At 44.3% G+C, this 26,498-nt stretch overlaps 2 protein-coding genes and 1 long non-coding RNA gene across 11 annotated transcripts in view; 2 read left to right on the plus strand and 1 right to left on the minus strand.

Annotated features, from left to right (window-relative positions):
• ABCC1 (ATP binding cassette subfamily C member 1) overlaps positions 1–1,980 on the plus strand; it is a 48,958-nt gene extending 46,978 nt beyond the window's left edge. For both annotated transcript variants that reach the window (XM_032126197.1, XM_032126198.1), the window contains exon 31: positions 540–1,980. In XM_032126197.1, coding sequence (XP_031982088.1) covers positions 540–648 — 109 coding nt within the window. In that variant the 3' untranslated portion in view covers positions 649–1,980. The remainder of the gene's footprint in view (positions 1–539) is intronic.
• On the minus strand, positions 1,051–26,301 carry LOC116452078 (multidrug resistance-associated protein 6-like). Of its 8 annotated transcripts, none has more exons than XM_032126207.1 (31): positions 26,092–26,301; positions 25,537–25,713; positions 25,065–25,190; positions 24,315–24,452; positions 23,942–24,067; positions 23,299–23,360; positions 22,396–22,527; positions 21,863–22,075; positions 20,860–21,037; positions 20,270–20,431; positions 18,666–18,758; positions 18,074–18,277; positions 17,568–17,714; positions 16,756–16,843; positions 16,397–16,466; positions 15,638–15,764; positions 14,989–15,165; positions 14,367–14,534; positions 13,182–13,368; positions 12,736–12,859; positions 12,129–12,246; positions 11,308–11,515; positions 10,307–10,617; positions 9,426–9,625; positions 9,198–9,324; positions 8,535–8,636; positions 7,653–7,799; positions 7,061–7,219; positions 6,669–6,835; positions 5,997–6,191; positions 1,051–5,454 (listed from the first exon to the last, which is right to left on the minus strand). In XM_032126207.1, exons 1-31 carry the CDS (start codon positions 26,122–26,124, stop codon positions 5,346–5,348), a joined length of 4,575 nt encoding a protein of 1,524 aa, XP_031982098.1. In that variant the 5' UTR covers positions 26,125–26,301; the 3' UTR covers positions 1,051–5,345. The 8 variants fall into 8 exon arrangements, with proteins under 8 accessions (XP_031982098.1, XP_031982090.1, XP_031982091.1 ...); XM_032126199.1 differs by having other exon boundaries at positions 13,182–13,365; positions 26,092–26,246; XM_032126200.1 differs by having other exon boundaries at positions 12,736–12,799; positions 26,092–26,246.
• LOC116452080 lies at positions 22,521–24,498 on the plus strand. The gene is made up of 3 exons (XR_004243396.1): positions 22,521–23,491; positions 23,944–24,028; positions 24,324–24,498. It is a non-coding gene; the product is annotated as an uncharacterized LOC116452080 (long non-coding RNA).
• Positions 26,302–26,498: the final 197 nt, after the last annotated feature.

Raw genomic sequence — 26,498 nt, forward strand, 5'->3', positions numbered from 1 at the left:
TGACACCAGGCAGCAGCCCCTGCCAGGGCTTGGTGACCATCTCTGCAGTGCCTGGCCATCTGTGGAGGGAGCTGCAACAGTGTTTAGCAGTGAGCTGACCGCTGACTTCGTGCACTTCCTTGTCCCAGCTGCATGTTTTTGTTTTGTCACAGAAGCTGTGTAACAGCAGTTGGTGTGGGGTGGTGTTATGGGAAGGTTATTTATCCCAGCTCTTGCAAGGTCTTACAGGCCCTCTCACACCTTGACAAGAAGTGCTGCCAGCTTGTTTCTGGCTGGCTCAGAGTGCAGTCCAGAGTCTCCTGGCTGTCTGCAGATGGCTGGGTAACCGTGTGCTACATAAACAATGCAGCACACAGACCATCTGCAGTGAGAGCCTCGCCTGTTCATACAGTCAGCACTGTCTTCACTTGCAAATAATGGCTATGCTGCAGTCTCTGTCTGCACACATATATCCATGTTCACTGGCTTTCTGGATCTTCTTGTGACCATTTTTTCTTTTTTTGTTTTTTTTTTTTTCTTTTCATCTCCTTGTTTTACAGAGTGTTAGTCCTGGAGAGAGGAGAAGTGGTGGAGTGTGGTACCCCAGACCAACTACTTCAGGAAAAAGGCATTTTCTATAGCATGGCCAAAGATTCAGGCTTGGTGTAGCATTTGAACTTGGCTATTTACTGTGGGGAAGAGGGAGGTGATACATTTGGAGAACTGTATCTTCTCCCCTGAGCTGGACTGAACCACACAGCTGAGTTTCAGACACAGTGAAGTTAGCCAGAGCATGGCAATGGAAGAAACATAAAGATACAATTTTTTCTTACACTTTATTTCTCCTTAGTATTGATTTTAGCCACCTTTAGGAGAAGCACATACATGGTGCAAGACACTTCAGAGACTCCTATTTTTTGCCTGAAATCTGTCATTATATGCTCAGATGTACGGCTGAGTGATTCATCAGAGAAGTTCAGAAAAGCTTTTTCTTCTCATCTACTCTTACGTTCTGAAGTTCCCTCGCTTTTATTTTTTTTTTAAACATTTTTGCAAATGCTAGTTATTTGCTTGTTTGTGGATTCCTCATTTCATGAGCCATCTATTGTGGGATGCACTTGGAACATTTTGTGGCATATAGTACTATAGTCCAAAGATTTTTCTTCTTGTGAAATAAAATGTGTGCCAGACTTTCTCATTATGGCATTTACTGTACATGATTGATGCTTTATGCATTGTCCTAAAGGTTTCATGTGTTTACAGCGTAGAGCAGCAAGTTCACTGTAATGTCAGTAGTGCTGATGTGAAAAAGCACAGTCAACTTCAAAGCAGTATTTAAGCATGTCTAGAATGACAATCACTCCAAAACCAAATTGGTGCAGCAGTTGGTGCATTGCTGTGTGCAGTCCCTGATCTTACACCCAGCTCACTCAGGAATTCCAGCTGGGGTGCCCAGTGCTGGTGCCACCTGTGGGGACGAGGCTGAGAGTGAGGATTCGCCTGAGCAGAGGCTGCAGGCTCAGGGTGACGTTGATTGTAACACCCTTGGCTTTGGCAGTTCTGTGCTTTCATAGCAGCTCTGCCACATCAAGGACCATTAGCCTTATAGCAAAGAAACATGCCCTTCATGCTGCTGCTGTTGACTCTTAAATTTTGTGGGAAAATGTTCTGTTACAGTTGTTTAAAAAAAAATTAGTGTTTTTTAAAGTTGTGTGTTGGAAGGGTCTAACAATTAAACTAGCAATGGAGTCTGGTTTTCAAGAGCCATGCTGAATTTTCATCTTTCTGTGGTAAGAAAAAAGTTACTTTTCTAATGTTCTAACTAGTCTTATTTTAAAGGAAAATGCTGGAAGAAAGCAAACTAAGTCAGATGGATCCAAATACACAGCACTGAGAATGTGGACTTCTGTGATTGATATTGCTGACCTTAATACTAGACAATTGTTGTTCTTAGAGTAAAGCTATTTATTTTTTTGTAAATTATGACTCTCTGAAATTGAATAGACTGGAAATTTCTTTGGTATTTTTTGTAATGACAATGCAAATATTTGCAAAGAACTTGCAGTAAAAAATTGTTTGAAAGAAAATGTGTTAATTCTTGCATTGTGTTTGACAAAGGGTTTGCTTTGTCAGTTTAGCTTTTTGCCTTGAAAATAGAAATTGCTGGTCCTGCTTAGACTAATCATTCTGCTCGGCCTGATGTCTGGGGTTGTTAGGGTGGTAGGTAAGAAGCCATGAGTGCAGATAACTGTGCTGTGGTAGGGCTGGCTCATTTTGTGGTTTGCCGAGTAGCCCAGGTCATCATGATGGATCAGCAGAGCAGGAGTCACAGTGCTGTGGACCTTTGTCACCCCCAGTGGTGTCCATGGCCGGTGTCTGCCACGTCTCCTGAGCTTGGTGTGAGTTTTCTCTCTGGAAATGGAATGAGCAGGGGCTGATTGGGGAGTTTGGGGAGGAGCTGTGGGTTTTAGTTCTTCAGATCCTGGAACACTTGTGCAGCACTGTGATGGACAGAAGGGTGGAATGATTGGAGCGTGTGTTTTATAGGAACAGAGTAGGGGGCAGGTACCCCAGGGCAGAGCAGGGGGTCTGTGGGTAAGGGGTGTGGCTGGTGTTGTACATTAAGGTGGAGATGGAGCTCCCTGCAGAGACCCAGAGGAGAAACTGTGAATGCCACTGAGACACCTCTCCTGCTTGGGAACAGGCATCCTCCAGGAACACTTTGTGATCCTCCCCTTCTGCCCCATCCTTGGGAGACCCCTGGCAAGGAACGGGGAAGGGAGCTGCTGTACAGCTGAATTTACTGTATCTGATTTCAGTGCATGTTGATGTATCTTGCCTGACATTGTTTACTGCAACATGGAAGATTTCGCACATCTGGAAAAGCTGATTCTGCCAAAAAAACAGCTCAGAATTTTTAGGACACCTGAAAAAACCACCCTGTTTCATGTGTGTCAACAGAGCTACTTCTGTAAGTGTTCCCAGTCCTGACCCACAGAAGATCCTTTCGTGGTGTGACGACGACGTGGCACAGCAGCAACTGTGCTTTGGGTCACTGACACCTTTCACATTTTGGCATTCCTGTGCATCTTGTGACCATCTGGGGCACTGGGAGTGTGACTTGCACAGTTTGTGTTTGGCATCAACTTGGTGTAAATCAATGCACGACACCTTTGATTTATTTTCTGGCTCTAGCAGTTTCAGTATTGCCTTAAAATTGGAATCATGGGACAAGGATTTTTTTAAGGCAGCATTTCTCTCCTGCATGCTATCTCCAAGTGTTAACTGTTTTATATATTTTGCTTTAACCAACTTCCAGATAACTTCTGTGAGACTTGAGCTCCAGATTCATCACAGTACTTGGACATATCTCTGGGGACTCCAGCACATGTGAAACATGGTGGGATTTTCACATGTCATTTTGGGAATTGCTTTTCTTTTCCCTTTTCAGCACAACTTGATGTGTGAAAGCTGATGGTATTTTTGCTTGTTCTTAGTTTGGGTTAGCTGACAGCAGAGCTGTGCCCTTTCAAAGGTCAGCAGTGTAAAAGTATGTTTTGATTATTGTCTCCTGTTGCCTTCCCTCTTCATTACCAACCTAGGAACAGAAAACAAGCATTTAAAGATGTTTATATTGGAGATTATGGAATGCTAAAAGATGTCTGTTTCAGAATTACCCAGCAACATGGGCAATTCTGTCCCTCTTTGACCTCAGTTAAAAAGGAAAAATACCCATCTCAGTATTTCTAAATGCTCCTGTTTTTGAGGTCCATTGATAAACCTTCGGAGTGCTCATAACTCATATCTGGTTTTGGAATTGTTTTGTCTGTGCCCTCAAGTACGAGATTTGGAGAAAGTAGAGGGAAAAAAAAATTCTTTCCTGGTACCTGAGCCCCTGTGACAGCAGGCACTGGACCTTGGTATCTTAGGGACTTGTGCAGCAGGAACTGCAAACTGTTCTTGACTTGGGTGCAGAAGCCACTGAGCAGCTGTTGGAGAAGGAACTGCTGGGGTTTGCCAATCAGTTGCCAATTCTTGCAGCTGGAACTCTCCCATCCCCTCCCCATTGCCCCTTTTTGTGTTACATTTGCTTTAGTTTACTGAAGTTTACTGAAGAGACTTATTTCAATACCTGATTCTATTTTTATTTCGGCTCTCTAGAAAATGAGGTAATGACAAAAGTCGCAGTAAAGAGCAGTATCTCACGGTATTTTGTCTGTCACATTGTCATCTTGTGTTTCCTGAGGAGAAACTTGGGGACAGCTCTGGCTGCAGACACTGCAGGAGGCCCAGGAAGGCTTTACTTCTGCTTTGGTTTGTTAAAGCAACATCTGACAGGTGACCATGCCAGAGGCTCTGCAGCACCAGGGTGGCACATCCAAGAGTCAACTTGCACTCAACAAGGAAACCAGGGATGAACCATCAGGTCAACAGGTGAGATCCTGCTGCTTTCCTCATGTGCTGCAGGGATCAGGGAGGAGGGCATTTCCAACCATGCAAATTCCTCGTGGCCAAATTCAATTTGGAAATGTTGGTGTCAACGTTTGGACATGCCCTGCTGTGAGCACCTGGCCCTTGGCAGTGGGAATGCTGCAGGCCTTGGGCAGAAGGAGCAATGGATGCTCTGGTGCCACGCCCAGCCATGTTCCTGTCGTGCACTGCTGAGCCCCTGCCGGAGCTGGCTCTGCTCCTGCAGAGGGAGGGAGTGGATCTGATCCCCAGCTGTGACAACAGGCAGCCTGTGCTCTCCTGCTAAGGGGCATCCTGCCTGCCCTTCCCTCCTCGCCCACTGTTTGTGCACTTTGGATGATGAGCTCCAGCTGCTGCCTTGGAGTCCACAACTGTGTAAGAACAGCGCCCAGGTGAGCAGTCCTTAAGACACTGACAAAACACTTCATTTGTTCTGCCTGGAGCTTAGGATAAACTGCAAACAGTTAAGTTTCCTTGCTACCAGTTAAATTCTTCCTTGCTGTCCATAAAAGCTTGTTGGCTTTTAAAAATAATCTGTGTAATCTTTAAGTATGATGGATATTTGGACTCCATTTATAGTATAAATAAGGAATGCTGTGGTCTTTCCCTTTTGGCTTGTTTGCTTTTATACCAGAAAAGTGTTTAAGTCTTGACTGGCTCGTTTTCAGCAGTCAAGTGAGGTTTTGGTATCTGGAAATACAATGAAAGTGGAATTGCAAAGTTTCCTATAGAAATAATGTGTATCCCAAGTTACCCCTTTCCATCTACTCACTGCAGGTCTGGCTCATACAAGCTTTGGTTGAATGTCAGGCATTTTGGAGAGAAACCAAAACAACTCAATTATGAGATCAATTACTCCTGATAGTGGTGGTGCTATGGGATACTCCATGAGTGAGTCATGCAAGGCCTGATTCTTCCATCAGTCTGTAGAATAGTCCCTTCTGAGCTATTAAATGTTCTGGAGTATCAAATTCTGCTATCCGACCATTTTCCAAGACTAAAATCCTGTGAACATTAAAACAGAGGTGTAAGTTTGGGGACACACAGCAGCTGTAATAAATGTAGTTATTTCTACTTAGTTTTAAAATAAATTTCAGTACTTGCTGCTTATTCAGCCAAGCTTTCCAACAGCTTTTCAGCTGGGAAACAGTACTGGGATAGAAAGAGTTTCTGTTGAGTGACTGTTCAAGTACTGAGTTTGGGAGGAGGGGTTTTTGGCAATTGAGACTGGAGTGAGATTTGTGAATGGGTACTGGGTATTTTAGTTTCACAACTCTCAGGTGACACAAGGAGCTGTGGTCATGGTTTTGCTGTCAGTGGCAGGGAAAGGGCTGTGACACAGCACGAAAGGCATTGTGTGGGAGTAAAGGATCTCTGATTAACCTATTGGTTTCCAGCTGGTTTAAGAGAGATCCGCCAAACTCTAAAGCAAAGCTTGGAGGGTTAAACACAAAGAGGACAGAAACGAAATTGCTGTTCAGCACCACTGTGGTGTGTCAGTCACATCAGCTGCCTGTGTGTTCCCTCCTGCTCAGGAATGTCTGTACCTGTCACAGTCCAGGAGGGTGTTCACCCGGTGAGTGATTGTTAACACGGTGCTGTCTCTGAACTCAGTCCTCAGCATGGACTGAATCTGGACATCAGTTTCTACATCCACTGCTGCTGTGGCCTCATCCAGAACGAGGATTGTGGCTTTCCGCAGGAGTGCTCTGGCCAGACAAACCAGCTGTTTCTGACCAGTGCTGCAAGTAAGAAGAGGGCTGGTAAACTGAGGCTGGTAGTCACTTTTCCTTGGGGTCAGATCAGATGATTCATATGAAATTAATAATGAAAAGGTGATTGTTCCCTTTCTCTGAAAGGGTGATTGAGGCTGGTGGCACTGCAGGTAGGTAACAGCATCAAACAGCCTAAGGAAGTGAAGGGGAGGCATTGCTATGGCACCCAGAAAATTAGGGTACTTGGAACGGGATTGTGGGATTCTAAGTACTGCACAAATGCAAACCACCACAATGATTACATCTCAGAAGTCTTCCTTGGTGTCTTCTGATTTGATTTCATGCTGCTAAACAGGACAGTAATGCAGCAATTTGCTGTCTGGATGCCATTAAAAAAAACTGATTATATTTTAAAAGGAATTAGCTTCCTTATCCAACCAGCTCTGTTCTCCTAGCCCAGGGGCTGGCTCTGCCCTGCCACTCCCTTTCTGCAGATAAAGGTACCTTAGGTTTTCCCCTTGGTCAGTGCACTTATATTCCAGCTGCTCTGGCAAATCTGCAACAAAGTTCTTGAGCTGAGTCAGTTCCAAAGCTGTCCAGATGTCTGCATCAGTGTATTGGTTTAATGGGTCGAGATTCATTCTTAGGGAGCCGGAAAACAAAACTGGATCCTGAGCACAGAGACAGTACAAACAACTCCTGAAATGAATATAAAAATGAGCTCTTGGGTCCTGCCTGCTGGGTGGGAATCTGTGACTGATGTTATCTTGAATGGCAGATGAACACGGCATTTCCAACATGGAAATTGCTCAATGTCCCTCTTGTCACTGAATCTTTATAAACCCTTCCCAGCTGTTCAAGATCCTGCTCAAGGATTTTGGAAATGAGTTTCATACCTGGGGTACGACAGTTATCTTGGATCTGAGGTTGTGGAGGCCTAGTTGGGCAATATCCTGTCCATCAATTAGAATGGCTCCTTCTGCAGCTTCCACCAGTCGCAGCAATCCCACTGCAAGGGTGGATTTCCCAGCTCCTGTTCTGCCAGTTATGCCAATCTGTAAAGTGCAATGGAAAGACTTTGGTTTTGATGTTGATGGTTTTCTCACAGTTGGACAAACATGTCATGTAGCTGCTCTTGGTCTTTTGACGAGAGACAGCTTTGCATGGATCAGATCTTTAGGGCTGCTCGTGATTGGCATAGCCTGGCAATGCTTTCTTAAAGGGAAGCATTTATAGTTCACAAAAGCCTTTGATGGGAAGAATAATTACAAGACTTAGCAGCTCGAACAGGGCCTTGATGTGGACCTAGAATGAAAAAGTGGAATTCCTTTGCTGTAACAAGCTGGACAAGGTGTGCAGTGGGGGAGATGGGCTCCTGCTTTCCTGCAGCTGCCAGGCTGCCTAGCTGGGTGCAGGTGGGGGCTGTATCCCCCTGGATCTGGTCACTGCCCAGCACTGCTCACAGTGCTAGAGGAGTGGTTCTCCTACCTTCTCGTGCCCATTGATGGTCACACTGATATGCCTCAGTGCTAACTCCAAACCTGGCCTGTAGCACAGGCTGTAGTTTTTAAATTCAATCCTTCCTTCAGTGAGCCAAACTTGCCCTTGGAGTTTGCCATTCAGAGTCCAGGGTGCCTGAAGAGATGGAAGCAAACAGCAGTGTTTAAGGCTGATTTAAATTACCCAATCAAGTGGCCATACTGGAATGGGAAGCTCATGAAGATGTCTGTGCCAACTCCCTCCCAATCTCTTTGCTATTTCCAAACCAGAAAAAGGCCTCTAACTTTCATACTGCAGATGCTGGCTTTTTACTTTATCCAAAGATGCCGATCAGATTTTCTTTACTGAAAATGGGGATGAATATTTGCTTGCAAGTCAGAGTTCTGACATCGAGTGGTTCAATAAAAAAAATTTATATTCCCCTGTAAACAGGACTGTGAAAGCGTCCTCTCTCAGGGCAGCATATGGAGATATAATTCTAATGATTACAGAACAAAAATTTTTGCACTGGAGACTTTTAGCAGCTAAAAGGCTATCTAGGAGCCAGCAGTTATCAGAGAGTTGCATCTGAAGTCACATAATAAATACTCCAAATATGGGCAGAAAATGTCTCATTCCATGAGTGTTACCAAGTGAAGCTATTTTAATGGCAATCCAATGCATAACTCTCTTGAGAAAATAATGATCAGAGGTTATAAAACAAGTCTAGTCAGTTGGATAAAACCCAAATGCTGCAGTTCTTTAAAGGAAACATGACTGGCCTTTCAGAAGGGGAAAACTAGAGGTTTTTCAGGTGGAACAGGAAGGTTACTCATTGAGTTTGCAGAGATGTTCAGCCCCTTCTAATAAGGTCAGTAGTGGATTAGCTACCTCCTTAGGAGTCCTCAGGTATTCTCTCACTCTCTCCACAGAAACAATGTTGTTCTCTATTTCTGTCCAGGAGCGAACCATCCAGTTCAGAACACCAGTTATCTGCCACAAGGAAAGAGAAGCATTGGGGCAGAGAAAATGAGCCCTGACCTGTGCTTGTGAGTTACCTGGTACTTTGTGTTAGTGTTTATTTCTAAAGATCTCCTCAGCAGCTAATTATATCAGAAATTAGATTACATCAGAAAACCTTAAAATGCTGAAGTGAAAGCCAGCTCCTGCCACAGCCCCCTTCAGCAAGTTTATAGAGAGTTAAATGCTACTGACTTGGATGCTAAAAGATGGTGTAGCTGTTTCTTAGGTTCTTGTGCAACTAGTCTACAAGCACGTAAGACAGGTGCTAGAGACCTTGCTTCAGCTGCCCAGGCCTTGCTTGGACTTAAGTATAAGTTCAGGTGCAGGAGGAAGATGGCCTGTGCATGCGTTTATGAGGTTCATTCCATAAGGGGCCACGTGCTCCAGATGCTCTGGATTTTAGCAATGACAGCAGAATTTGGTAGGAAAAGGCATCTAGAAAGGCACAGAAATAGTTCATAATTTCTTAGAAATTAAAATGCAGTTGCTTTTGATAGAGGCAAGCATGGTATTATTTCCACACTGGGTTACCTGGAGAGCACAGGAAATGGAGAAGCCAGCAGTTCCTGGGCTGAGCTGTGTCCTGCCCATGGCTGCAAACAGGGCTGCAACCAGCACGATGCCATTGCCCAGGAACTCCAGGTTTGTAGCAAGCCACCTGCAGGAGGAGGAGAGCCCAGGGCTGTTGCTGGGTGCCCTCTCCCTTTCTCCCAACACGTGATTACAGAACACTCACAGAGCTGCTGGGCAGATTTGTACCTGTCAGCAACAGCTCCAGGGAAGCAAATTCGCTGATTCTCATCCACTAGGAAATTGCTCTTTGAAATAAACCTCTGCTGGTCCTTGTGAGCACGGATCACACTGCTGCCTTGGAAAGTTTCTGAGATGTGGGAGTAGATGGGAGACCTGCTGGCAGCCTCCATGCGTCTCAGCTGGCAGGAGGTAGTGACATAGAAGTGCTGGTACAAGGGAAAATGGAAGGGAGAGACATTAGAAGGCTCATGCCTCTCAGGAGGTGCTCCACAGGAAATTTGGGAGGGCCTCAACAAGTGCAACAGTACGTGCTATCCTCATGCTACAAAACCTTATGTGCAGGTAGGAGATGCCCTTAAAAGACGAGCTAGTGTTCCTACCTCAGTTATGTCCTATCTTTATTAGGAATAACCCTGTGGTTGGGGCAAAGGAGCCAGGGTGCTCTGACCTCACAAAACCTCTACACGCAGTTTCTCCTGTAGCTGAGCCCTCTGCTTGATGGAAAACAGAAGTGAACTTGCCCTTCCCTCATGCTCAGTCTTAGCTGGCAAACATGGATATATGAAAAGTAGTGTAGGAATTCTGCAGGAAAGGAAAAATGCTTTTGGTCTTCATGTGATTTACACTAATGGTGATAAGGGATATAGCTCTAGGTAGGATTTGATTTAGACATCAGAAAAGCACAAGCCTCTGAGAGGGCGCTGGGGTGCTTCGGAAGGCTGAGGTGATGAGGGAAAGGGACTGACATTGCTCTTGCTTAAATGCAATTTGAGATGATGAAACTAATTTCTGCATGCCTTCACTCCTAAGAAATGGAAGGAGGCTTTCTGCAAGGACGTGGCTGTGCTGCTTCAGCCTCTCTTGTGTGTGTATCTGTGAGCTCCTACCTGGAATGCTGCATAAAGAACAGTCAAGGGCACTATGGCTATTGCTGCCCATGGTGTAGCCACCACAATCACCAGGTAGATCTCCAGTAAGTTGAACAAGAATCCCAGCACGGACTTCAGCTTGTCAGGGATGACAGAATCAACAGCATCCATGTCTCTGGAGAAGCGGTTCAGCAGGTGTCCAATGGGTGTTTGCTCAAAGAAGAGCATTGGGGATCTCATGACACTGCTCAGCAGCTGCAGGAAGAGCTGGTGTGAGGCTAACACGCCCCCCAGGAGCACTGCTGCTGTGCAGGCAAACCTGCCCAGGGCTGTAAGAGAAAAGGAACTCTTATTACTAGGTCTGAACAAACCCACCCTGGAGTTCTCCTTTGCAAGATCGTGATCTCCACTTAGTCCTGTGAATGCTGCACCAGTGTGCATTCAGGAAGGTGCAATGGGAATTAAACCTCTCTTTAGCAGGAATTAAACCAAGCCTCAGAGTTGCAGGGTAAGCTACTCCTTCTGTAGGGTAGTTACGGAGTGGCCAAAGACCTTCTAAGCCAGCTTGATGGGGGGCATGGATTCAGCAACTTAAATATGTGGGACAAATTATTCATTCATCACAAAATAAGCTTGACTGGGATTACTTTAAATTGCTCAGTGATATTTTTTCTTTTTAAATAGAGTGCCCAAAAGAATTGTGGCTATTCTAAAAGAAAAAGATAAAGAAATTTAGAAGTCCATGAGTTTATCTTCTTTTCTCTCTGTTTTACGTGACCTAAGCCAAGATTTAATTCAGCATGGAGAAGAGCCCCCACTTGCACTTTTATACAACTAATTTATGCTGGAAGGATGGAAAGAGATAAGAAGAAAAAAGAAAAACCTTTAGGGTTGATGCCAGAAGCCCAGGAGGCTGAAGCCCAAGGGTATGCACTTGTTTATATTCTGAGAAAACATCCTGGATATGGGGAAGGGAGGTGGGAATACAGAGAAGAATTAGGTGAGCAACTTAAACGAACCTTGAACCACTGCCAATGCACCAAAGACTCCAACTCTGAGCTCTGTGAGCTGCTGTGTCCCATTGTGCACGGGGTCATCAGTCCAGAGGCTGAGCCAGTAGCCCCGCGAGAAGGCCACGGCCTGGTGGCACGCGAAGGACAGGACGGCGCTCGCGCACAGGGCCGGGCCCGTGGCCGCCAGGTAGGCTCCGTGCACCCCAGCACTGACCTGCAGCGAGGCAAGGGGCAAAAAGAGGACGAGAGGTTGGGAGGATCAAGCTTGCTAGCAAAAAAAAGCAGCTCTGAAGCAAGGAATGATTTATTAGGGCATTTCTTGGTTATACGTCACAGCCATAGCAACCATTTTGATTCTTTGTTTTCCTCACGGATGAGTAACAAAGGCATACTTAAAGAAATCATTAATGAATGATTATTATCAACTGTTGAATGTTATGCAGTAGGCTCATGTTACTTCTGGAATGCACATAAGGCTTTCCTTATGTTAGGCAGAGGTTTTTCTGTGTTCCTGGTGTGAGAGAGAACTCTCATGTTCACACGGGGTGCTTGTGTGGGGGCCTGCTGCTCAGGAGAGGTGAGGCGACCCTTGTCTGGCTAGTGCTGTGCTTCCCTAGAGGAAAAGCTGCTCCTTTTGGGGTTTCTAACGTCTTACTCTCATTTCTTCTCAGTATAGTATGTCCTTGTCTCAGTTATAGGGCACACTTGTACAGCTCAGCTGACTCCCTGGCTGTGGTTTAGCTTAGGCAGGGAGCTGGCCTGCCTGCCATGAGTGTGATATCCCCATGGAATGTGTCCTTGCCGCTACAGGAAGGTGCTGTGCTTACCCTGCCATGCTGAGTTGTCTCTGCCTTGGTTAATCCTCCACTGGTGGCTGCAGCACTGGTACAGTCTTGACTCACAGCAATGGTCTCCCTTCCCACAGCAGATTTTACTGAACCACCACTTCATTAAGAAAACAAAAATCTTTTCAATTTTTAGTCACCCTATCCATCCCTAAATTCATGCCTTTTTTGAGGGCTGCAGTTTTCAGGGCCCTCCAGAGTGACCCCAAGCATTGTCCATGTTTGTCACAGTGACTGGCCTCTGTCAAACCACTGAGGAGCAGAGGCTTAAAAGCATTCACTCTCTGAGGCTGGTTTGGGATGAGTCTGACCTTACAGCCCCACTGGAAAGTCATCAGCAACCAAATGCATCAAGGTGTGCCTGTACTTGAGCTCTGTTCTGGCTTCTTGTGAAATACAGAAGGAATATCAGTCAACTTCGACATCCAAGAGCAGGTTTTTAACTCTTTCTTGAGTTTTGCCCGTTTGCTCTTGTTATTAATTTACAGATCAATCCCAAACCTGTATCATACTCAGTAAGAGCCTCCATGTAGGCTTGTAGGGGCTTTTGGAGTAAGTTCTTCAGTGTCTGAGACTGCTTTAAGCTTACCTAAGGGGTTTCTCCTGAGATGGACCATTTCCAGTGGTGATAGTGCCTTTGGTTTCTCCCAAAGCTGTGAAACAAATGTAGTTTTTTTCTAAATGCTTTAGAATCCTGTTTTGTCCTGTATAGCCTTTGAAAGACAGGTAATATGGAGGAAAGATTCTTTTAAAATATTGTTTCTAAAGGTAGAAATATCAATGTTAGGCTTGAAGAATAGCACATAATAGTGGGCAGTAGTTTACTGCAGGATTAGTGTCTCCTAATATGGATTCAAGAACCAATTTTGAGGTGATGAGTCAGATAATTTGACAGGCATATTTTTCTCCACACAAAACACCACCTTACTGTGATTTGGTCTCTGCTTTAAATGTCCATAATAAAACAAATGGGATATGAAGGAAACAATTGACTTAATAGACCTAAGAAGAATGATTCCAACCCATCTGGGTTACCTGGAAACCCAGCACATGGCTTCTCTTCCGCAGTAATGTGCGAATGAAGAAATTCTGCAAAGGCCCCATTTCTCTGTAGAAGTTCTTGGTAGGAACCAGTTTCTGAGATCATTCCGTTCACCAGAAAAACAATGCTGTCCACTTGAGGCAAAATGTTAACTGTGTGGGTCACCAGCACACGAGTCTGCTTGAATAAAGAGGGAACAGTTAAAATTGTTCTGCTGTCAGTACTGGTATCAGTATGTCAGCATCAAATTTAGGCCTCAAAAATTCATCAGCCTGAATGGAATTAAAGGGCATTTCCTTTTATTTACATTTCTGAGCATATTTGCACAGATAACTGGAGGAAAGGACATAAAAGTAATTTTTCCCTAGATAAATTGGCATATTCTGCATTTCTAATATACAATCAGGCCTTTGAGTACACCTTACATTCTTCTTAGTCAGTCATTCTGTTTCAATACATAATTATATTCTGATACTTGCAACCAATCCTCATGGAGAGAAAGGTTATAATCAGATACGTTTGTTTTAATTGGACTTTCTAATGCAAGGAATTACCTGCTTCCTGTTTTCCTTCTGTAATGTGAAACTGAATTTATATTATGAATCCAGTAGAGCTGCCCTAGCATCTCTTCTCATGTAACTGTTTTTCTTATCCAGATTGCTTGACAGCAGAGAAATAGCAAGGAATAACAAAATGCAACCAATGCAAAAAGAATGGAGAAGTGTTTAAATGATGAACATTTGGGTGATGAGAACTGTAAAGGTGCAACTGACCTATTCAAAAGTGATGGGATTAGACATCATGGTGATAGAATTTTGAAGAGATCAGGCAGCTCTTCTGAACTGTGCTAGAAGTAAATCTCAAAAGGAGGGAAGGATGATGTCAACAGAAGACCAAAGAACAGTAAACTTGCTGTGAAAGTAAGGCTGGCACTAGGCATGTAGTTTGCATGAGGATAAAGCCAGCCTTCCTTCTCCTGGGTGAGCTTCCTTGCAGGACTTGCAGGTGCTGTGTGGCCTGCAGAGGAGGTGCGTGGCCTCCCCAGTGCCCTGCTGCCACTGCAAAAAAGCATTTGTGAGCCTTTGATAAACTGAGCAACCCACCCTGCTGGAAACATTTCAGGGCTCTGCTAATTTGCAACATTGTGCAATTGTTTACAGTTCAGGTTTATAGCACACCTTGTCCTTTAGTAAACCATTGGGTCCAAGAACATGTTCAAAGATGTGCTGCCCCACATGGGCATCAACAGCTGACAGGGGATCGTCAAGCAGGTAAATCGAAGCCTTCTGGTACACGGCCCGAGCAAGGTTCACTCTCTGCTTCTGCCCTCCAGATAGATTGATTCCCTGGAAAATGTATTGACTCTATTTATTCCAAAGCTACAGCATATTTCCCAACTGCTGACTCCCTTTTACACTGAGACTTTACGACTTCCTTATTTTTAAATCAGTGCATCACCCTCCCTCCCTCCAAATAGGGCTCTTGCAGAGGCAGAGTCTCTTGAACCACTCCTCTCTCCTGCAAAAGAGCACCCAAGAATGACCTGGATGTGTTGATTTTAGTCTTAAACATCTCTCATGTCTCTGATTAGGCTGTCAGAAGGTGGACTTAAACTAAATTAAATCATGGCCCAACTTCCCAGAAATTCCTGAGCACCTGCCTCTTGCAAATTTAGGTTTTTTGTGTTTTAATCAGGGCTCCCAAAGTTGTAGCTACTCAGGGGTAGATGTTTTAAGCAGAACACCTGAACTTGTAGCTACTCAGGGAAAAGTTGGCCAAAACATAAACCCAAGCCAGTACCTTTTCTCCTATTTCACTCTTCTGCCCTGCAGGGAAGGTCTCCAAATCAGGGTGCAGTGCACAAGCCTCTGTCACTCTATTGAACCATGTTTCATCCATCTCTTTCCCAAATAGAATATTATCTTCCACTGAAGCATTTAGAACCCAAGCTTGCTGGGGGACATAAGCTGCAGTGTCCTATAGAAGTGGAAGAATGTTAGCAAACTTTTCCATAAGGTCAACTTGACACTGTGGGAATCCATGTTTGAAGAAAAGCTCTCTCAGTTACGGAAATCTGGAATAATCATCACCACTGACAGTTCTCAGAAGGCTTTGCAAAATGTGAGTCTGCACTGTTACTGCCTTACAGGGGAGTAAACAGAGGTACAAGTACAGGATGCAATTTACCAGGATGCCACTTCAGCTCACTGTCAGAATGGGAAACAGAACTGCATCTTTGGAGTACTGTTCCAGCTCCTATTCCCAAAGTCCAGGCGCATCTGAGAGGTCTGCAGCACCTTGAGATAATTAAATGTGGACTGATACATACAGCCTGTGTTAAAATTCAGCAGTAAATGGGTTTTCCTCAGGTACCTGATGCTGTGTTTAATACCTTACAGTTCCTGAAAACAGCCTAATTAGAGAAGCAAATGCTGAGGGCAAAATTCACCTTCATGGTCACGCAGCCATCTGTGGTCTCCAGCTCGCCCAGTAATGCTGCCAGCAGGGAGGACTTGCCAGCACCCACCTGCCCAACCACAGCCAGCAAAGAGCCCTGGGGCACGGTGAGATCTATGCTGTGGGGAGAAGATCAGGCTCTTACACTTAGATACACTTCCTGAAAATAAATGTAATTATTATCAAAATTCTTGCTATTGTCAGGTATGTATTAAGTAAATACCCTAATTTCATCCCTTCAAAGACACCTCCAAACAGAAAGACTTCTTCATCCACATCCCCATCTGAGTTTCATACCCAGATCCCCACTCTGGAGCCAGGCTAGCCCAAAGCATTGGATGTAGAACATTCCTGAACACCAGAACTTTTCAAAGCTTTTCTTTTCTAAAATGTCAATGCCTTTTGAAATAAGCATGTAGTGATGTCATATATAACATCTGCATTCCATCTACATTTTTCACTTAAATTACTGTAATTTCATATTTGGGCAAGACAACTGTATAAAGAAAACAGTCTCCATGTATTACAGCAACATCCAGATACAGGAACCTTCCCATTTATGTGCTCCTCAACATAAAAGCAAGATTATGTTTTGTCTGATTTTATAATTTTCAGAATTCAACATTGAATAAGAAGCAAACTCAGAAGCCTCTGGATATTCCACCCTGGTTTCACTTAGGCCCTGAGGAATTAGCTCATTCAGCATCCCCTGACCTACAGAATTGAGAGATGACTAAGGGTAAGTCTGTACCTTCTAAGACAAGGAGAAGTTTCTTTGCTCCAGCAGAAAGTCCCATTTCTTATGGTGATACTTGTCTGTGCTAAAACATGAAGAAAGACCACTTGTAAATGCAAAAGTAGCTACAGAAATGTCCCAATTTATGTGATTTTATGTTTCAGTGTGTATTTGTTACATAAAATGAACCTTTATTATGAAAAGAAGGGGTAAATTACCAGACTAGATTTCATTGTTAGAAATAATGAGGCCAGAGAGATAGTGACAGTAAGGGGCAAATATTTTTCTCTTGACTGTGGTAGACACCCTGAGTAGAGGCTGAACAATGGAAATTACTCCTCTTATTAGACAAGAGCACTAACATAAAAGCTCACCACAGCCAGAAGTGCTCCTGCGAGAGCTCTCAGGATTCAGTTCTTCCAGATTCAGAAAAGCTGCTAAGCGGTTTAAGGAAACTTTGGCCTGAAATGAAGCAGCACACAGAAGAACGTAAGATTTAGAGTAGAAAGGGAGCAAAAACCCAAAGTGAAGGCTCAACTTGAAGACTCACTTAGAATATTGAGTAGGTGCTATGCTGCAGATGCTGTAGGCTTAGATGGGCCAAAGGCAGCTCTTCCTTACGTCACCTGCCTTTATTCCCACTTAGCTTAGCAAAAACCCCATATCCTTCCCTGTGCTTCTGGTTCAGTGAAATTGGTACTTTTTCATCCAATCCTTCCTGCAGTCTTTCCAGTGATTGCTTCTGTACCTGAAAATCTGTGACAGTCTTGGAGTGTAAGAGGGAAATAAATTTCCTAATTTCTTACTGAACAATGAATTGCTTTTCTTTCTGGCTTGGACTAGCAGGGTTTCTATTGATCCCCTATGGAGATTTTGCTCCACCTATTCTGATTTCTGTGATTAAAAACAGAACTGGAAGCCCCTCTGAGATCTAATGGTGCTTGTGCTGAGCTAGAAAAGACTTAGGAGTAATTCTTGTTGACTAAGTTGTCAATATAAAGGAGCCCTTCTGAAAAGCAATGCCACAAAGTACCTTTAGCTGCAAGCCCTTGCACTTCACTGTTTCACAGTGGCAATTAAATAGCTGATGTACAGAGCCCTAAGAAATCCCTACTTTTACCTGTTAATGGGGATATGTAAAAAAATCTCTATGGCCAAAGGAAGAGAAACAGGGCCTGCAGCTAACCTGGACAGCAGCATTGATGGAGAAGGGCAGGAAGGAGTGGGCAGTGTTGAGGATGTTGATCAGTGTTAAGGACACAAAGGCTTTCTCAGCATCCAGCACGTGTGTGTTGTCCACCAGGGTGTAGACAGCAAACATGACAAATGTGATCTGAAAGGGAGCAAAGGAAAAGAAAACCATTTGCTTCAAAATGGTCCAAGGGTGACAGGCCCTTCCTTAAGACTCTGGGGCCCATTTGGTTAAATCCAGGCTATCACCTCTAGGTGCCTGTCCTGCAGGTACCACAGGCACAGGTCTGGCATGTTGCTGACAGAACCAAGTCTCATCATTTGAGGTTTGCTCTGCTTTAAGGAGGTTTTGGTGTGGCAGCCACAGCAACTCCTGTGACTTCCAGCTCCTCCAGGCAGATAAAATCTTTAGCTGTCCATAGGAAAAATCTGTCCAGGCAGAAGTACAAAGAGAAATAGAAGTAACAGCACGTGTTTTATGTGGGAAGGTGATCTGCTCACCAGGAAAGTTGATGAATGGAAAGAAACTAGGGATGCTGAGAAGAGAATCTGAGATCTTTTTAAGGCCTGAAGTTCTTGCTTTCGGATTCCAAGCACTTTCTCCATGAAGGTTTTCTCCCAGCCATGCAGTTTGATTACTTTGATGTCACTGAGAATGGCATTGGTGAGTTTGGCCCTCTCATCCTTATGCTTCATCTGGGTTTCCTGTAACAAATGTTTGAGTTTTATCATTTAATAGGTTGAATGTTTAATGGTGCAATTATTTTGAAGAAAAATACCTTATTCCTGCCTCCAAATCCTGAATAAATTTCCCTGCAGTTGAGCTGTGTATACTGTTTTGCTTAGGAATCTTCCAGGCTGGGAAATATTTTACTTTTCATCTTCAGAGCTTTATTTTTACTGGCAGTACATAAAAACAACAGAAAAGTAGGGCAAACATGGTAAAAGGCTGAACATGGAAGACCTTGCTCTAAATTTCAAGAAACTTAGCAAGCTTCAAATCCTCCTATGTTACTTCAGTCAAGCATGAATAATAAATATAAGCCATCACATAACTCAGTAAACCACTTCATTTTCACAAAGCAAAATGTACCTGAAACTGACTCCTCTTCTTGGTGATCACAAAATTCAGAGGCAAAAGAAAAAGGAATACAGCAATTGCAGTCAAGGCAGATGGTCCTAGAAGCTGCCAGGAGAGAAATGGAAAGAGAAGGAACTTCTGGTGATGACTAGGAAAAACTGTTTTTCATTCCCCATGCTCACCTTCCCTCCCATTTGAGCTTGTGCATAACATCCCTCTGGCTAAGCCTTTCCCCTGATCTTGCCTTTGCCTTTCCTGGGAGTTGTGCTCCCTAAGCACTGTGGATTGTTAACTCTCCAGGCAGGATAATGCCTGTCATCAGGCTGTGCTGAATTTATTTGCTCCCTTGTTAGGAACTAGATCAGTGCTGAAGGCAATCCAGAGGCACGCTGGCAATTCAAGCCATTCCCGGCTCTTCTCAACCGTCCTTGGGTGCGTTCAGGACATCTTGTGGCTGCCCTGAGTAAGTGACCCTGGACAATACCAGGTTTTCCTTAAAAAACAAACCCAAACCCTCAACAAAATATTCTTGCAGCATAAATAACCCAGCTTGTCTGCATTTACACCAAGGTGAGATGAAATGGTGGCATTATCCTGTGCCATTAACTTGGGACAGCTCTTGGATCCCACGGTTCATAATAATCGTGTATCAAAACTTGTTTCTCACGGGTTGGTTACGTCTCCCTAGGGATGGCTGGACAGGGGAATGCTGGTGTACACAGAGCATTACAGGTATTGTCTACACAAATGGTCTGTGAACACCAGCAAAGTGTAATTATGCTCCAACCACATTCAACTTGTCAACGTCACTAGGAAAGGGATGATGACTTCTCAGCAGTCTGCACCATGGCTACTGGTTTTCACAGTCACAGCATCCTGCCAGGCACAAGGCACAGTCCATCCTGGGTAATACAGGAAAGTCTCAAAGGCCTCTGGAAAGCTCCTGTGAATCACCTGTCTCTACACTGCTCATTCTTCCACTTACCAAAAACAGGGACTAAGAAATAGGGCTCTGTACTGCTGAGAAAATACCACACATTGATTAAAAATGGATCTTTTAGATTACCATCCACTACTTCTAATTCAGGTTTTGCTCTCTCCTTGCTAAATTCCTTAATACCGATGAAATTCAAAGTATCCAATACCCTTTTTGAATGTCATGTAACTTTGCTTTTCAAGCTGTTTCAGTGATCTTCTGGTAATCAGGCTTCAGGATGAAGTACGTCAAGTTGCTATTTCAGAGCATTCCCCATTATGTCCTGGAACTATGCTAAGGAGCTGGCACTGGACTTCTAGCGTGCACTGGGCCACCAAGAGGTGACAGAGGAAAATCTGAAGCAGAAGTTTTATCAGTCAGATTCATTTAACTATACTCACAGTCTCCTAAAAGGGACTGAATGCTGAATACACAGGTGAGAAGATGAACTGAAGGATCAGGCGAGGATTCTATACCAATAAAAATATTTTTCAGAAAGAAAAGTGAATGCACCACGCTACAGAGCTGCAAAAAATATGGCAATTTCATGTAATTCAAGCCAGTAAGTAGAATTTTGAAATCTCCTTTTTCCTTTCATATTTAGAATAGAAGGGGATTGATAAATACTGTCATATTTTACCTGCCACAAGAAGATAAAGCAGGTGATAATCCGAATAGGGGCCAGCCAGGTCCCATTAAAATAGATAATCAGATCCATTAGCTTCTGCACATCAACAGATACCAGATTAACAGTTTCACCGATGGTCGCTGCTTTCCTTGAGGCATTTGACATAACTAGGATCTAGACAGGGCAAAGAAAAGACATCATCAAACAACAGCTTTGGTCCAAAAGTCAAACAACTTTCTTTTCCTCATAGAGAACAAAGAGGGAGAAAAATATCAAATCCCAGGTATTGAAACCATGCTGCTGCCTGGGCCATGTGACTTCACTTTGAGATGAACCATCTACTCCTTTTCCCCGACCATCATATACAGCATAAGAAAGTTTATGTTGATTTTTGCTTTCCTTTTCTTGGCTTTTCCTTCAGAGGGAAGCTCTGAAAAATGTATCTGCCATGTACTGTTCAGAAATGAATACAGGACAGCTACAGCCTAAAACCAGTTTCTAGTGACATCTCCCCTGATATTGCTATGAACAATGTACAACATCATAACTACTAATATAGAGCTAGAAAAAAGCAAAAGTAAAAAAAGGATCTGCACCCTCACCTTCCTATACACAAGCCCTGTTACTGCAGTTCTCAGCCTCAGCCCCAGAACAAGGCACATGTACATGTAACGTTGCTCAAACAGAGTCTGGAGACAACCCAGCAGGAACATGCTGAAGGCATAGAAATAACCAAGCCAGCTCGGTGCTGCCTGATCTTCAATGAACTTCAGGAAAAGGCTGCAAGACAGGAGTAAAATGTTGCTGAATCCACACAGAATTATCAGACGCAAAAAATAAACTGGCAGAAATACCGGAGATCTTTCTGTATTCTCTCTGGCTGAGGTTTATCAGTAGATAGCAGAAGAACTGGAACATATAATATCCCGATTTTTGAAATCTAGCCACTCTTGGTTTTGAAGCAATCTCTGATCTCAGCATCCTCTCAGGGTAAACCTCATTTTCAGTGTTAAGGATGGCTCCTGATTTTCATGAATTTGTCAGAAATATGCAAAGTGGTAGCTGTAATCTAAGGGAGTAATTGACATTTCCAGAACTACTTCTAATCTTAATGACTGAGAAGAGATTTTGCCCTTGAAAATATAATGTACTGCAGGTTGGTGTTGTACCAACAGAGCCCACAAAGCATTTTATCAACTAACAAAGCTATTTAAGATGTGTAGGACGCACAGCCATGCTCTTTATTAGTCAGGGAACATACAGTCTTAAGACTACAGCAAGTGGCAAGTGGTGTGATATACAGAACCATCAAATAACTCCTGTTCTAGTAAAGTTGTCAAATGGCTTGGTGCATCCTGTCCTTCCCACTGTTGGAGTACAGCAATGCAGACAGTGTGCACAGCTTCACACAGGGGCTTTGTGTCTTTTCCTCCTGCCTTGACAAAGGGCTCAGCACAAATGACACCTGAGCTCCTTCCATCAGCAAGAGCAGATTTTGAAAGGTCAGTGTTTGTGTGTCTGTGGGTGCTGACACGCACATCTCTGAGCTCGTGGACACGGCAATCTTGTACATGTGATAGAAATACATTATAAATGTGCACATACCTCAGTAACTTTGGGGTGGAGAACAGGAAGACATCACAGATAACTAAGCAGACAGTGCTGAGAAGGAAGTAAGTTCCAAACATGCTCCAAAACATTTTCAGTAAGGGCCCGCTCTGACTGTGCTTTGATTGCAGTAGAGCCTCTGTCTCTTCAGCTTCTGCTATGCCAGTTTCAGTTTTCTGACCCTTTTTAAATGTAGCAGACTCCATTTTCCTGAAGGAAGAAACAATGGGAAAGCTACCTACAACTGGAGAAAGCTTGGGAAATTTGTACTTTCAAAAAATCACTAAATATCTCACACTGGGTCTCATACCATGTCCAGTATAAGTGCTCATCAAAAACTGATTCCCCTCACAGAAAGTTAGTTCTGTGCTTCCAAGAATGGAAGGATGTTCTCCAGCAGATTTTAACACACCTTAAAATCAGATTTTGCACAAAGGCACTCACACACCAGTACCTGTGAGTGTATTTGCTTAGATCATCTAGAACTACCCAGCCGAGCCCATGGTGTGCTCTCCAGAGCAAATACTCACTGCTGGGTTCTGCTGTGACACTTCTTCCACTCTCTTTCTGCCCAGGCAACAATTTCTTCAGAGGAATCCTGTTTCCTCACTGGCCACAAGTCATGCACCCCCAAGGCCTGCTGAGAGCCTTTCCAGAGGAGCCTGGAGGACACAGAGTGCAGTCAGGGGAGCACAGCAGGATCTGTGGTGTGCGTAACACTTTCGGAACACGGGGGCATTAAGGCAGTGCACACAGGCACTGACAGCCTGACAGTACTCAGGGCTGTCCTGTCCCAGAATAAACATGAATGGCCAGGAACAGCAGTTTTGCTTTGAATCCCTAGGCTACCTTCTGTCAGCACAATGGGGATTTGCAAGTCAGCCTTAATTTCTAGTCCATACTGAGAGTCTTGGGTAGTGGAGGACAAAGTTCAGTTTAACTTTCTCTGGGCTCCATGAAATGCAGATAAGACCTGATCACAGTGACAGTAGGCCCAAAGAATGTGATTGTTCTGCTTCTGAATGCTCAGCAGCACGCTGGCCCTATGCCCTCTTCACTATTTTCCCCTTTCCCAGCATTTGTTACAGCAAGGTCTGGCAGGCAGAGAGGGCTGTGGTTGGTGTACAGTGATCTTTTGAAATTGATGAGATCTATTTCAAGATTGGGAGGGCACTGGATGGGTAGTTGGGAGACAGAGAATTATCCAGAATCACAAATCTGCGTTTTAAACTCTTTTGAGAAAATAAGTTAAATTTTTATAATTTGATTTTATGAGAATACCTCAAGCCCCTAGAGAAATAATTTAAATCCTCACTCCATAAGCTAACTCAGGGGCTGAGATATTTCCTGGCTGCCATCTACATCCTCTCTCATCTCTGATGCTGTTGTTTTTTTCTGATATTGTAGCAAAACCATGTCTTCTGTTTTCTTACCCAGAGAACCACCAGTATGTGATTTTGGAAAGAAAAGAGCTGCTGGCTTCTGGGCACTGATTCTGATGGGAGAGAAAACATGTGTGATATTTATATATAGAAAAGGGCATGCATCAGATGAAGATAGTTCCCTTCTGGGCTTCCCCAGGAAAATCAATCAGAGTTATCCCCTCTCCCTATTCACTGAACCAGAGTAAGTGTATTGTGGAGTCTCAATGGGATTGGGAGATTTTGGAGATTTTGACTTTGCATTATGTCTCAGATGTAAGAACAAAGAATGTAATTCTTCATACCCAAAGACATTTATTTTCTTAAGCACAGAGCTTTTCTATACTCATACCACCAACAGAGTACTGCAGCACAGGAGAGCAGCACCAGGGGAAGCAATAGGAGCCCTATCCACTGGTTTCAGTGACAAGAAACATGAGTATGGATAGAAGGTTTTTAGTTTTGAAAAACTTACATAGAGAGACAGTGCACTGCTATCCCAAATTCTGCCAGTTACCTTTTAAAACTGTCAGCTTTTTTACAGAATGATGCACCTTACATCACCCAGATACTCATGTGCCTGTGTATCCCCATAAATTTAAAATCCTGTCGCAGCAATGAAGCAAATCATTAGGAAAAGCTGCCTTCTACTTACAGGATTGTTGTCAGCTTCAGAGAAGAAGGGAGGGTGATCAACTAAGCAGAATAACACAAGTTCTCCTAGCACCAGGCCAGCATAAAGGTAAGTTGTAACATGGTGGAAATGGTCTTCCAGAAAGCCCTAAGGAACAGAACACTGGTGAAAATGAGGCAAGAACCTTCATGTTTAACCAGCAGAGAAAGAGCTTCTCATGTTCTACCTCTGCAAATAAACATCCATCACAAATATAGTGTCGTCAATCATTTTTCTCAGCACATATTTTAAAAGAGGAATTTGATTCTCCCCCTTACAGTCAACGAGACAAAAATATCCCTGTTGTTTAGAGACTTTGTAGCCCTGCACATTGAAGGTATGTGATCTCACTTACTTTTTCCAGGGCATGCTGAATTTTGGAACTAAACATCACAAGTGCAGCCACAAATGAGAGCAGCCAGTAAATCAGTAGGACCCCTGAAGACTGGATGCCCATCATTCTTTCTGCTTGGGTAAGGAACAAGGCAAGGACCTGTGAGGAAGTACAAGTTTGTCCAAATAAATACGTGGTACTGGAATGTCAGTGTTATCAAATCAATGAATACAATAGAGAAAAATCAGTTAGCTTCTTGCCCAAACATTTCAAGATGTTCAGAGTTGCAGTATTGTTCCTAAGAGGCTAAAACTGAAAAGCTTTATGTGCAATTTTGCAGTCAAGAATGTCTCCAGAGAAGGCAAATAAGAAAATTACAATGGGGCCAACAGGCTGGGAGGATTTAGGTTAGGCAGATGCAATGACAGAAGGGGAGAAAAGGCACTTATTCATTGAACAGAAATCGCATTTCACTCTAAACCACACTAAATCACATACTATGATTATGAGAAACGAAATCTTGTCTCGTTGTTGTGAGACCTCTTTCTAAACCCTACTGAAACCTCTTGCCAGGTGTGCTCTGCCCACAGGTCTGCCCCAACTCCAACACCCTGATGTGTCACACAGCAGTGGTGCACAAAGTGCATCCCCAGCCTTCTACTCCCCATCAGGCAAACCTGTACTCAGAGATAGCGAGAACCACAGGAAATACAAAATCTGTCCCAGGAGGGCTAAGCTTGGCTATGTGCAGACAAACAAGGGAAGAATTACCATTGTGATTCCCATCACAGCAGGGCTAATGAAGAATGCTGAGGTCCGTGGGATCCCTTGGCTTTTCTCCCACACCATGAAGAAGACATTAGAAAAACACACTATTACCAGGATGAATCCAAGGACCTGGGGCAGAGACAGAAAACACACACTGGAATGAACTGAAATGCTGGGACAATCAACCAAACTGAATGATCCAAGCTGCCTGGGCAGTAAGACTGGAGAGGTGGAAGATCAGGTTTGGGACAGAGAATGTTATGGGAAGTGTCAGGGAATCAAATGCAAGTACAGGGGAGAAGATCTTATGACAGATCTTCCTAAAACTTTACTTGATTTATACTGACCTGAGCTGGTAAAAATAAAAAAAAAACCACAGAGATGGATCATCAGGAAAGAATTAATGATTTAAAAAGTTAAGTTCTGCATCAAGGTTGTGACAATGTTAGGACCAAATCCCATGCTTCACCCTTACCATTTTGGCTTTGAAGACGTGGGACATCCTGATGTAGCCTTTGTTTCTGTGTCGAAGATACAAGTAGTAGAAAGGAAAACAGATCCAAAGATAGGCACAAGGGATCCAGGCAATGATGGAGCTCTCGAAGCACCAGGTCGTGCTTGGGGCGTTTGCAGGCCATGTCTGGTTCCAGTCCTGAAACAGAAACAATACAGAAGTGAAGGACATGATGCAGAGCAAGGCTGGGGAAAGGAATCCCATGACGGAAAGAGGAAGCAGATAATGGCTCGCAAACTATTACGGGACTTTATCAACCTTAGGGATGGAAATCTGTGTGAATCCGGACTGACCGACTCGCTAGAACCCTTTTAAAGGGATTTCTGTAGTGGGTCCGGGCCGCGTCCTCGTTCGCAGCTCATCACGTTTACTGCAGCTGAACAGTCTGTCCGGGCGAACCCTCGTCCCGGGGAGGCAAAGTCCGCGGCCCCTGCCGGAAACACGGCTTCCCGCACGGCGGAGCGCCGGCCGCCTCCCCTGCCGGCCCCGGCCCCGCGGCCTCCATCGCTCACTCACCCGGGGCCCGCACAGCGCGGTGCCCGAGCCCATGGATCCCCTGCCCGGGACCCCCGGCCCGGTGCCCGGCGCTTCCTCGCTGGGCAGAGCTCCGATCCCGCCGGAGCGACTGCGCAGAGCCCCGGCCCGCCCGGCCCGCTGCGGCCAAAGTCCGGCCGCGGCAGCGGCAGCGGCAGCGGCAGCGCGCTCCGAGGCGGAGCCCTCGGGATTGCCGCTTTAGGCGCTCTCTAAGCACAGGGTCTAGGATAGAAAGGAGACATTGTTTATTCTTTCCACAAATCCAGCACGCCAAGGGGGTAAAAATAACATTTTCTGGTATAGTAAAATTTACATGAACATGCCCATCTAAGACATATTCTCCACCTATCTCATGTATATTTATGTATCTGGCGTAATTTAACACGCTG

The sequence above is a fragment of the Corvus moneduloides genome, chromosome 16, assembly GCF_009650955.1.
Source record: "Corvus moneduloides isolate bCorMon1 chromosome 16, bCorMon1.pri, whole genome shotgun sequence".
NCBI lineage: Eukaryota > Metazoa > Chordata > Aves > Passeriformes > Corvidae > Corvus > Corvus moneduloides.

What these genes read in the sequence shown, in the direction of transcription:
- LOC116452078 (XM_032126207.1), bottom strand. Translation starts at nt 26,124, where the DNA reads ATGGGCTCGGGCACCGCGCTGTGCGGGCCCCGG. An exon ending in CTGTGATGGGAATCACAATG is followed by an intron (nt 24,453 to 25,064) that starts GTAATTCTTCCC and finishes ACTTCCTCACAG; the next exon opens with GTCCTTGCCTTGTTCCTTAC. An exon ending in ACCTGAGGACTCCTAAGGAG is followed by an intron (nt 7,800 to 8,534) that starts GTAGCTAATCCA and finishes CCATCTCTTCAG; the next exon opens with GCACCCTGGACTCTGAATGG.